General features: G+C 60.6%; 1 protein-coding gene across 1 annotated transcript in view; it reads left to right on the top strand.

Moving 5' to 3' along the window:
* MINDY4 (MINDY lysine 48 deubiquitinase 4) overlaps positions 1–9,624 on the top strand; it is a 104,567-nt gene extending 94,943 nt beyond the window's left edge. The window contains exon 18 of the mRNA XM_036247212.1: positions 9,454–9,624. Coding sequence (XP_036103105.1) covers positions 9,454–9,502 — 49 coding nt within the window. The 3' untranslated portion in view covers positions 9,503–9,624. The remainder of the gene's footprint in view (positions 1–9,453) is intronic.
* The last annotated feature ends 2,403 nt before the right edge of the window (positions 9,625–12,027 follow it).

The following is a 12,027-nucleotide window of genomic DNA, read 5'->3' as shown; positions in this document are numbered from 1 at the left end:
GGCTGGCCACCCAGAGTGTCGCTGGGAGGTGGCTTCCTGGAGCAGCCCCTGAATGGGAGAAGCAGCCTTGGTCATTCTGCTGGTGCCGCGGATCCTCCAGCCTCGGAGGATGGGGGTCCTCGGATCCTCTAATCCAGCCCCTCAGTATTTTTGTTTGTTTGTTTGTTAATCCTCACCTGAGGATATTTTTCCATTGTTTTTTCAGATAGAGTGGAAGGGAGGTAGGGAGGGAGAAGGACACTGATTGGTTGCCTCCCTCATGTCCCTGGCCAGGGCCAGGGATCGAACCTGCAACCCAGGTACGTGTCCTTGACTGGGAATGGAACTCTCGACCCTTTGGTCCAAGGGCTGACAGTCTAACCGCTGAGCCACACAGGCCAGGGTCAGCCCCTCAGTATTTAAGGGGCAGCTGAGGTTCAGGCCAGGGGAGGCGATTGCCCAGACTCGGGGGGAGCTGGGGCTCCCCTCACTCAGGAGTTCTCAAGCAGGGCTGGCGGCTACCCAGAGCGTGGTGGGCTTGGAGCGGTGGGGCTCCCAGGCTCAGGCAGGCCCTGGGCCAAGCCACTGGGCAGGGACTTGGAGGCCTGTGCAGTGGAGGAGCAGGACGGGAGGGAGGGGACAGGTTCCAGTGCCCCTCGGGGAAGCCGGCACCTTGCAGGCTGCTGAGTGTGGGTTCTGGAGCCAGGCTGCCTGGTGGGAATCCTGGCCTTGCCCCTTTCTGGCCACAAGTCACTGGACTGCACCTCTCTGCACCTCACTTTGTCATCTGTAAAACGGGGGTAATGGCAGTGCCTGGTCACAGGGTTCCTCAGGGCGCCCGGACGTTACAGGAGCTCTGTGAGCGGCTCTCACTATTGTTGTCTCAGCTGCTGTGTGACCTCAGGTGGTTCTCTGTTTGAGGAGGGATCAGGACTGGCAGGGAGGAGACCCACGGGGCTGGCCCAGAGCCCAGGGCACTGCCTGCTCGGGCCGGCAAGCCCTTGAATGGAGCTGCCCAGAGAAAGAAGACGTCACGTACACCGGAGGGGACCCGGGCGTGTCGAGACAGCCTCGTTAGGCCCCATCCATTGTCCACCTGCTCACCCGCCCACTGCCCGCCCACTGGGCCAGGGACGCGGCAGCCCTGTGGGGCCATATGCTGGTGTGTCTTTCATTGGGAGGGCCAACGGCACGCGGGGGTCGCCTTCCTTTCATGTGCAAAGGGCCACTCGCTCAGAGTGATGAGAGAAGGGCAGGCTGCCGGAGAAGGAGGGGACACCGGCCGGAGCCCCTCTGCAGAGCAGAGCGGGAGGCCATGGCCGCTTCCTGCAGGTGCGCTTGCCAAGCAGGGCTCTGGACCACACCTGGGCTCGGGCTCTGCCTAACCCTACACCCTTGGGGCCCTCACTGAAAGGGCATTTGTGTCTGCAGCCCAGCCAGGGGGGCCCCACTTTGCACCCCTTCAGCCCCCCATCTGGAGTGCGCTTCTATGCCCCTTTCCCTAAGAGAGCCTCTGGCGCCAGGCTCACTGCGTGTCTGCCACGGCCTGGGACTGGGCGTCCTGCCTCGGTCCTAACCAGCAAGTGCTTGAAGACGACTTGGGTCGCCCGGGCCAGTTTGGCTCAGTGGTTAGAGCATCGGCCCGCGGACCAGATGGTCCCGGGTTTGGTTCCCGCTAAGGGCACGTACCTCGGTTTTGGTTGTGTGGGTGGCAACCAGTCGATGTGTCTCTCTCACATTGACAGTTCTCTCTCTCTTCCTCCCTCTCTCCCTCCTGTTCTATCTGAAGATAAATGCAAAAATGTCCTCGGGTGAGGATTAAAAGAAAGAAAGAAAATGACTTGGGTCTCTGCTGTCAGGGGTCTCAGTTCAGAGACGTCTGAAGGTGAACACGGGCCTGGAGCACCTCTTCCTCGTCTCCTAGGACCCTCCCCCGCCCCACCCACGGCCACGTGCCACGAAATGAAGCAGCGAGATGATGGGGAGGCCGCAGGCCTCAGGGAGTGAGTCCTCGGCCTGGGGCAGGGGGTCCGCTGCGCCCTCACTGTGCCTGCTCACTGTCGTGGGAGGGGCGTGGGCAAGGCCGAGACCTGGCATCCCCTCCAACGTGCTTCCCAGTCCTTGTCACAGACAGGAAATTACGCTTGTGCAGCACCCAGGGTTCGGGGCACCTGGTTGGCGCAGACCCCTCCCAGCTCCCTAGGGGCCGAGGGTCGATGTCCCAGGACGCCTGTGTCCAGCTGTGCCCACCCGTTGGGAAGATGGGCTGCAGAGTGTGGTTTTAGGCTTCAGCGGCATCGCCTGGAGGGTGTGGCAGGCAGACCAGTGGGTCTCTCACCCCAGGGCTCTGAGGACTTGCGTGTCCTAGGCAGGTGCGCTGCTGTCCTGGCCCACACCTCGAGGTCCACACTTCCAGGGCGAGGTGCCGACCACCTGCCTCTGGCCCGCTGCAACACACAGGGCCGGGGGTACTGCCACCCGGCCCCACTGGCTGCCCACCCCGCCCACCAGGTGTGAGTGCTCCACCCTCTGCCAGGACTTCCCTGAAACCAGCTGTCGGCCTCCTCCCTTCCCCCATCACTCACCCACACGGGGGTCCACCTGGGCAGTTAACACGGGTGACTTTGCCATGTTATTCCCGGTGAGACAGCCCAGCATATTCCCGGAAAAGCGGAGGGGGTGGAGCGGGGCCGCTGGGTTTCCCCGCTCGGTCCCCATCAGTTAACAGGCCGCTGTGACGGGAACGGGGCCCGGCCTCCTGCCGTCCTGTTCCAAGGGGTTGGATTTCAAAGGCTTTGCATCTGTTTTCATCCCAGATTCCCAGATTCTCAAACAGCTCACAGGGATAAACATGGGAAATGGCCTTTAAGGTCAATAAGGACCCACTGGACGTGGGCCGGCCTTTAAGAAAAATGTTTTTTCTTTATTGATTTTAGGGAGAGAGGAGGGGAGAGGGAGAGAGAGAAACATCGATGAGAGAGAACATCAATTGGCCGCCTCCTGCACGCCCCCCACTGGGGATCGGGCCCACAACCTGGGCATGTGCCCTGACCGGGAATCGAACCGGCGACCTCCTGGTGCCTGGGTCGACGCTCAGCCACTGAGCCACACCGGCTGGGCGGGCCTGCCTTGTGAGGGATAAGTCCTGCTCCTGTAGAAGTCCCTGCCTTGACGGGAAGGGGGCACGTGTGGCGCATGGCCCGAGCTCAGGTCATTTCTAAGGTCGTTCAGATCCTAAGCACCTGCTGAGGATGGACCCATGGGCCGGCGGGTTCCCCTCCCGTCACTCAGCCCCATGGAACCCTGGGCTGGACTCCATGGAAGAAAAAGCTGGACAAGACTTGGTTCTTGCTCCCAGCGTCCACAGTCAAATAGCATCAAGTTCAGAATCAACTCTGCTCTGGTCCAGGAGGAGCGGCCATCCTCCCTCAAGCCAGCTATTGCTCCGGAAGGACCTCTGACGCTCGCCCTGACTCAGCGTGGAGCACACCACACACCTGGCCATCTGGCATCTTGCTGGGATCCACAGAAAGGCCTTGCTCACCACCACACGATGCCCTTTCACAGGCGGGCTTTCCAGAGTGGAGGTCTGTGCCGCAGGCCGCGCCCCGAGTCCCAAGCAGTACGGGGCCTGGAGCTTCGGCTCGAGCTGTGGAAGGTCACTGAGCGGGCAGTTTGACTTCCTGCCACCTGGCTGTGTTACCATGGCGACATTGCACAAGCCTAGACTCCGGGTTTTGCCTTCGGAGAAGAGCATCCGAAGTTGAACGGTCCCTGGGTCCTGTGCCATCCCTACTGTCTGGTGACGCACGAGAGGCTCCTGTTACCTTCACTCGCTTGTGTCAGGAATGTGGGGCCTGGCCCCCGCCCCCTCCTCCCACTGTTCTCTGACCATTTAGCAAAAACAGCCTCATTTATGGTCATTTCCCAACAAGACACACGCAGTGACCGCTCTCAACCTTGCAGCCTAGCTCGAGGGGGAGAAATGAAACCGCTGTCAACAGTCCAGAGAAAAGAGGAAAGAGCTCAGCCGGGCCCGGGGCTAGGCCACAGATGTTTCTGTTTGGAGGCTCAGACGAGAACTTGCAAATGTAGTTCCAGCTGGAATCTGCTTCCAGAGGCTGGAGCCCAGTGCCCCCTCCCCGGGCGGCCCCTACCCCGAGGGTCACTGTGTGGGAGGGCTCCCTGGCTGCTCCCGCTGCTCCAGCCGCCCTCTGACCCCTGCCCTGCAGTCCTCGCCCGGGGGGCTCCCAGAACCCTGAGCTCCGCCATGCGGGCTCTGTGCTGTCATGTCGCGTGACCTCCAGGTCTGGTTCTGCTCTGCGCGGAGTTTTCCTACCTGTTGGTTGGGTGTAACCACGTCCTCCCTGACCGACTGTACGAGGCTCACACCTGTGAGGGGAGGAGGCAGAGGAGGAGGGGAGGATGGCCCGGGCCGTGGCGGGGCTCTGTGACAGCCTGGGCAGAGGGAGGACGGGGCAGCATGGACAAGGATGAAGGTTCCCCCTGGGTCCTGGGCTTCCAGGAGGAACAGCTGGTGTGTGTGGGCTGCTCACTCAGCAGCACCCTGGGCTCCTGGCTCAGGTACCAGGCTAGAGGTCGAGGAGGGGATGGAGGAGAGTGGACTAGCTCTGCCTTCCAGGGGCTCACAGTCCATCATGGGGAGGGAGACCCCTGAAGGATGGGGATGGAGAGCTCAGCCCAGGCAGGCCGGGGCCCACAGGTGAGACCCCCCGGGGGCCATTCCAGAGCCGGGGGCCCGAGAGGGAACTGGCACCGGAGACCTGGACAGCCCGGGAGCAGGAGGAGCACCGGGGAGCATGCCAGCACTCAGCTCTGGGCGCTGAGGCCAGGCCTGCCCTGCTGTGCTGCCCGCACCGGCTCGGCGGGCACCCTTCCCGGAACCAGTGCTGTCAGTGTGGAATCGGCAGTAACTGCTGTTCGGTTGCCCATGGCCATTCTGCTGCCTGGGGGGGGGGGCTCACTTGTGGCTGTGAGGTGGGCCTCTGGGCTGCTGAGCCCCGGCTCCAGGGCCGTGCTTCCTCCCTGCACTCAGCCTGAGGCCAGCAGTCCTCAGCTGGGGCGATCTTGCACCCCAGGGGCTATTTGGCAACGTCTGGGGACATTTTTTGTTGTCGCAGGTTGGGTGGTGCAGAGGGTACTAGACACCCTGCAATGCACAAGCCAGCCCCACGGCAGCTACGTCACCCGCAACGTCAGGGCGTCGTGGGAGAAGCCCCGCTCCACGCTTACTCTCGCCTCCTGTCTCAGCCGGGCCCCACCCCAGGGCGCTCCCCCATCCCTGCGCTCACCTGTGCCCACCTGCACGGGCAGGGCTCCCCTATGTCCTGTGATCCACTCACAGAACTGACGCCCCGTAGAAGTGGTTGTGCAAGCGTGCGAGTCCGCGGTCAGTCCTCTCGGCTTTTAAAATGCCTCCGCCCTGATTTTCTGTTAGAAGTGCCAAGCGGCTTCTCTCCAGTGCTTTTACCTCTCTCCCTGCTTTGGCACCTGTGGGCTGGCGCGGGCTAGGTTAGTTCCCTCTGTGCAAAGCCTCGATACTGAGTGTAAAAACTCCGCAGCCTGGTCGTAAGACTCGGTGACTGTTGTGATGTACATCAGGCGGCAGACAAGTCTGGCTCGCCCTGCACCGAAAGCAGGCGCCGTCTGGCCGGGATCTGAGAGCTTGGAGGGGGAACCCCACCTGCCTGTTCAGAGCGGGAGCAGGGAGGATGAAGGCTGGGAAGGGTGGGGAGGAATGGGGCGGGCCTTGAGGGCCAGGCTGAGGATGGATCATGAAGGAAGACAGGAAGTCTGGTCTCTTTATGACTCTTCCCCCGTTCTTGCCATGCCTGGGGCAAGGACCCCCCCCCCCCCCCGGCACGGGCGGTCATTTCCCCCTTGCACATCTGGTCTCTGGGGCCAGGCTGTGGACAGAATGTCACTCCTCCCTGCCTCCCTTCTGCTGCCTTTCTGGGTCTGGATTTAGGTTGTGTCCCTAGAGTCCAAAATTGCGGTAAGTAGCTGACAGAGGCTGATGCTTACCTACCAATCTTAATAGAACAATAAAAGCTTTTTAATGACATGCCACAAAACGGCAAAGATGATGAACAGAAAAAAAATTAAAAATCTCAAGTCGCATGGTAGAACTAACCACGCCCTGCGCCGTGTGACTGCAGATTGCCAAGGCGCTGTTCACCCGGCAGACGCGCTAGGCGGCCTCGCCCCTGGGCGCCCGTGGTCAGCACCGCGCCCGTCTTCCCAGCTGGCTGGGCCTGTGTTAGCTGCTCGGGGATGTCCTCAGGCTCCGGCACCAAAGGGTGCAGGCAGGGGGCGCTGACCCTCCGGGGCAGTCCGACTTCTCCCTGCCGTGCCGGGTTGTCCCCAGGTACAGTCCCACTCTCTCTTCTTCGAGCAGTGACGAGTGTGATGGTGCTAGTGGGTTCCACTGAAGTGGACACCTCATGGGTTCCTCTGGACCTACCTCATGCTGACACAGCAGCTCAGGACAGACAGAGTCCAAGGCGCCCAGATGCCGCAGAATCCCTCCATTCCTCCACATCCAGGCTGACCCTTAACTTACGCGCATGGCTGATGATGAAGGGGCGGCAGGGCCGTGGACGGGCACAATCAGGGTACGCATCTCTTGCCCCGGGTGAGATTTGGAATGTATCTTACCAAGGTAGTTCTTCCAACAAGTGCTCTTGAGAAAAGACCTCTTCTGGAAATATATGCAAACAATTTTGCTCATCCAGACCTGCTTCTGAGCACTGGCCAGAAGGATCCCAGGCAGCAGATGGCCCAGGAGGTGGACCGGTACCGCTCAGCCCATCTCGCAGGAAGGAAAGACTCGGTTGTCAAAAAGCCATGCAGCCTCACTTTGGGTGGGATTTCTCAGCATCATGGGGCATGCCAAAGGACACAGCGGAGAACACAGAGCTAGATTGGCAAGGACCTTCCCCTAAAACGTCCATGGCCGAGCAGCCCGTCCATCAGCCACCCATCATCTCAGCCTTTCATGCCGAGCGACTTAACCAGGAGAAGCAACTCTGCATCATGTACGGGCCAGACAGACTCGAGATGTTGCTTGGCGCGCACAGCGCAGAACAGGGCTGTGGCTCGTGTCTAGACCATGTTGAACATCACATTCTCACATTCCCCTGTGGCTGTGGGCCGTCTAGACTCGCAGTGCCCTGGGTGGGCTAGGGGAATGCACTCCTAATTGTTCCAGAAGGAGCCATGTGCAAATATCTGCAGCACCAAGCCTTTCCGTGGTGGCAGGGAGCACAGAGGTAGCGCCGAGATTGTTTTCCTCCACGTGACGAGAAACCTTTGCTCATTTGAAGGGGAATGGAATGGTGCAAAGTAGGCAAAATACCCAGCAGGGGAACAGACGGGCGTGACAGAGGCGAAGTTGTGTGTAAACGAGAGGACATGCGTTGGGAGAACAGAATGTGCACGAGCCCCGCGGCCTCTGGAGGGGACAGGATGTGTACCCGGAGCCAGCACAGCCTTGAAGACGGACACAGAGCAGGGGCCCGAGGAAGGGGGAGGGGCCCCCAGTGGGGCGCCTCGTATGCAGGTCGGGCGTGCAGATGGAGGTGCTGGTTTGTGTTGAAACCCTCGGTGCTGCCACACGTTTGGTTAGGGAAGGCAGCCGCCTCCTTTTGGGGCGAGGCTGTCCCTCTCGGCCTCCAGTTTCAGGGCTGGCGGACGTTCTGATGCAGATGTGCAATTAGTGAGAAAGTGTCTCTTTTTTCCTCCTCTGTGGCCGTTACCATTTTGATTTGTGTCCTGAAGAAAAGCTTCAGGGTTTGAAGGCGTCTGCTCCCTCCCTCCCAGACCCCGTGCTGTGTGAGCATTTCTAAGCCCCCACCTCCTATGTACCACCTGTTTCCAGTCCCTGTCCTCTCAGGGTGCACGTGTGACACACCAGGGCCAGATCTGCAGGAACATGCCATCGGCCCCACTGATCCTCCAAGTCTCTTAGAAAAATAGTGCCACGTAGTAAAGTCCCATGTTGGGAAATGTGGTCGCACATACAATAACTTTTATTTGGAACTGAGCTATGATTAAATTGCATCTATGCCTGGCCTGCAGTTTGATGATGCTCAACTCTTCTTAGGGTGTCGTATAGTATTTTGAAAAGTGCACGTCTGTGTTCCAGTGAACGGCCCACGGCCCTGCGTAAGCTGCCCGCGCCGCCCCTGCCCGCTCCCCACCCCTGCGCCACCGCTCCCCACGCCTTTCTGGGCCCAGCCGCTGGACCTCCTGCATCTTGAACGAGCCAGAATTGTCCCGTATCTAGGTCTTCCCACATGCCTTTGAAGGGTCACCCTCAGGCACCCCTGGAAAGTGGCTGAATTCAGATGTATGGGTCACTCACATGGGTGAGGGCCCTGCACTGCCAGGCATTGAGGAGGTTCTCAGGGAGCACCCGTGGTGGGGGAGGGAGGAAAGAAGGAAGGAAGGAAGGAAGGAAGGAAGGAAGGAAGGAAGGAAGGAAGGAAGGAAGGAGGAGGAAGGAAGGAAGGAAGGAAGGAAGGAAGGAAGGAGGAGGAGGAGGAGGAAGGAAGGAAGGAAGGAAGGAAGGAAGGAGGAGGAAGGAAGGAAGGAAAGAGGAGGAAGGAAGGAAGGAAGGAAGGAAGGAGGAAGGAAGGAAGGAAGGAAGGAAGGAAGGAGGAGGAAGGAAGGAAGGAAAGAGGAGGAAGGAAGGAAGGAAGGAGGAGGAAGGAAGGAAGGAAGGAAGGAGGAGGAAGGAAGGAAGGAAGGAAGGAAGGAAGGAGGAAGGAAGGAAGGAAGGAAGGAAGGAGGAGGAAGGAAGGAAGGAAGGAAGGAAGGAAGGAGGAGGAAGGAAGGAAGGAAAGAGGAGGAAGGAAGGAAGGAAGGAAGGAAGGAAGGAAGGAAGGAAGGAAGGAAGGAAGGAAGGAAGGAAGGAAGGAGGAGGAAGGAAGGAAGGAAAGAGGAGGAAGGAAGGAAGGAAGGAGGAGGAAGGAAGGAAGGAAGGAGGAGGAAGGAAGGAAGGAAGGAAGGAAGGAAGGAGAAGGAAGGAAGGAAGGAGGAGGAAGGGAGGAAGGAAGGAGGAAGGAAGGAAGAAGGAAGGAAGGAAGAAGGAGGAAGGAAGGAGGAAGGAAGGGAGGGAGGGAGGAAGGAAGGAAGGAAGGAAGGAAGGAAGGAAGGAGGAGGAAGGAAGGAAGAAGGGAGGGAGGGAGGGAGGGAGGGAGGGAGGGAGGAAGGAAGGAAGGAAGGAAGGAAGGACCCGCCTTCCCTCACTCTCCAGCGTCCTGGGTGCATTCCTGCTTTGTAAGGGCCGGGGTGCAGGCTTGTGGGTGAGTGGTGGGGCCAGGTGGGGAGGGTGGAACCTGACTCCTTCTCCAGAACCCCAAGACAAGAATTCCAGGTGAGTGAGGGCACAGAGGGCTCCTTTGTGGGCCCCGCGGCTCAGACTCTCTTTTTCTGTCCCCCTGCCCTTAGGTGGAAGGGGGCATCCGTGAACTGGAACGGCTCAGACCCCATCCTGTGAGCCTCAGTGCGGGTGAGTCCTGTGGCTCCACTCATCGCTGGGTGACAGCAGGGACGGGTCTCTCAGAAGAGTGTCACCCCCATCTGGGCCGGCACTGCTGCAGAACCATCTGGAGCCCCCCTGCCCCTTCCGGAAGGGCCCGCCCTGGCCTGTGACAAGGGCCCCCGGGCTGCTGCCTGTGGCCCCTCCAGCTGAGCTGTGACTGCCGAGGACCAGATGGAGGCCAGCTGCTGGGCCTCTGCGGCCTTTGCCTGCCTCTCCCTCGAACCCTGCAGGCCCGCCCCCTGGCCCAGCCCCTGAGAGGGTCAGCCGGGACCCTGGGCACTGGTGGTTTCTGGTCGTTGACTTTCTATAAAACCGGAGTGAAACCCATGGCAAGAGCCAAGACTCGTTTGTTCCGTTGCCCCGGAGGAAGCGCCTGGTCTGCACGGCTCACGGCTGGGTGGGAGCAGTCCCGCGGGGAGCGGCCCCAGAGCCCTGGCGACTGTGGGCCAGATGTCACCTAACCAGTGTCTCTGCAGGCAACTGCTGTCCTCTGCTCCAGTGGCTCCTGGCTGGACTCCGGGCCTAGCCTGACTTCTGATCAGACCCAGGTCTCCGGCTCCAGGTTCCATAAGCCATGCTGACCAGGAGCAATTCAGGCCCCTGGGGGCCCATCTCAGGGCGGGCCTGGAGTCCTGGGGCCCCAAGAGGATAGTCCTGTGGGCCTGGACAGTGGCCAAGTGGACATGGGGGAAGGACCTTCTCGGGAGGGGCCTCCTGGCCACAGAGGGCAATACGATGGGGATGAGCAGAGGGCCTGGTGTGGCTGCCCAGTGTCTGCAGTGGGGCGTGCGCAGAAACTGCTGAGAATGTGGGGGGCAGCCTGTGGAGACCCTCGCGTTCCAGAGCCAGGCTGGGGCAGGCGGGCTCGGGACAGACAGTCGCTCCCGAAGTCGTCATTCCGTTAACGTATATACACTGATTTCAGAACAGAATACGAGGAAGTATAGAGATGCAATGAGGAGCTGGTAGGAAGGACCAGAGACAGCGGTGCCAGAGGCTGGAGTTGGGAACCCTTTGCCATGATTCCCAGCCCAGGACTGAGGGAAGGCGCCCTGTCCGGTGGCTGTCCATGTGCAAGGTGGTGGGCCACCTAATGTGGAGCCCTCGGGCACTGCCGTCCCTGCCGTCCCTGCCATCCCTGCCGTCCCTGCCGTCCCTGCTGTGCCCAGCAACCGCTTGGGCTGGGACTCTGCGCGGTGGCCGCAGAGGTGGGTGTTGACACAAGGGGGCCGGGGCACGCCATCCTCCCTGGCCCAGGGAGGGCCCCCGAGGGCTCTAGACCCTGGACAGTGCCCTCTGGGGCTCAGGACAAGCAGCTCAGGGGCTGTGTTCACTCTCGTGCTGGCTGGAAGGAGACCCCCTTCTCTGTAAGTGGGAGGCATGCAGGGGGCAACACGGCCTTCGGCAGTGCCAACGAGCAAGGCTGTCCTGGCTGTCCTGGGCTGTGTGTGGTGGCCGCAGTCAGTCTGTGGGGACAGGCAGGGAGGAGCCCGGAGGGAAGTGAGGGGGCAGGGAGGGCTTTGTCCAGGCTGTGCCGCCCGCCCGCGGGGATCGCTATGTAAACTCCAGTGGCCGTTCACAGCAGGCGTCCCACAGAACTGCTTCCTATATGTCCCCGAAATGTTTATGCATTTGTTTTCCTTGGCCGGGACAGGCTGCTCCTGCTGAGCGACCTGCGGAGGAAGCCTTGTTTATCAGCCTGGAAGGAAAACTGTTTCAGTGAGACTCACTTAACCTCCTGACCAGGGTCCCACTGCAGGGCTGCAGTCATGAAAATATTCCCAATGTTGCTTGAGGAGACCGGTGCCAACAAAGCACGAAAGCTCTCTTCTGGAAGCCACGCGCAGGGACGTGCGGTTCCGTGGCCTTGGCCAAGTTCTCTGAGGCCTAGCAGCTCCCTCCCCAGACCAGAAGCCACGTGCAGGAACCTGCGGTTCCATGGCCTTGGCCCGAGTTCTCGGGGGGGAAGGTGAGCGAGGCCTAGCAGCTCCCTCGCCCAGGCCAGAAGCGGGAATGAGCCCCGGTCTGGGCCAGGCCTGCGGGAGCGCAGTGCAGGCCTAGCTGTCCTTGCTCGTGGGTGCTCTCCTTGGGGGTCACAGTTTCTGGGGAGTCTGTAGGTAAGCTTCAGAGCCCCCCCCCCACTTGTGTTAACATCTCTGTGGACATGTACATATGTGTAATTTTCTGGGGAAAGGATCCTTAGCCTTCCTTATGGTCTTGCACTTCGAATAATATACTCCCCTTTTCTCTCAAAATGTTAAGAATTGGTCATGTCCTGAGGTGAGTGGTCCTGTCCCAGGGGTCAGTGGCCCTGTCCCAGAGTGGAGTGGCCCTGTCTCGGGGTGAGTGGCCCTGTCCCCGGGGTCAGTGGCCCTGTCCCGGGGTGAGTGGCCCTGTCCCAGAGTGGAGTGGCCCTGTCCCGGGGTGAGTGGCCCTGTCCCCGGGGTGAGTGGCCCTGTCCCGGGGTGAGTGGCCCTGTC

The sequence above is a fragment of the Molossus molossus genome, unplaced genomic scaffold (genome assembly GCF_014108415.1).
Source record: "Molossus molossus isolate mMolMol1 unplaced genomic scaffold, mMolMol1.p scaffold_m16_p_7, whole genome shotgun sequence".
NCBI classification, from domain to species: domain Eukaryota; kingdom Metazoa; phylum Chordata; class Mammalia; order Chiroptera; family Molossidae; genus Molossus; species Molossus molossus.
The sequence above is the reverse complement of the archived record's forward strand: the minus strand, read 5'-3'. Positions and strand labels throughout refer to the sequence as shown.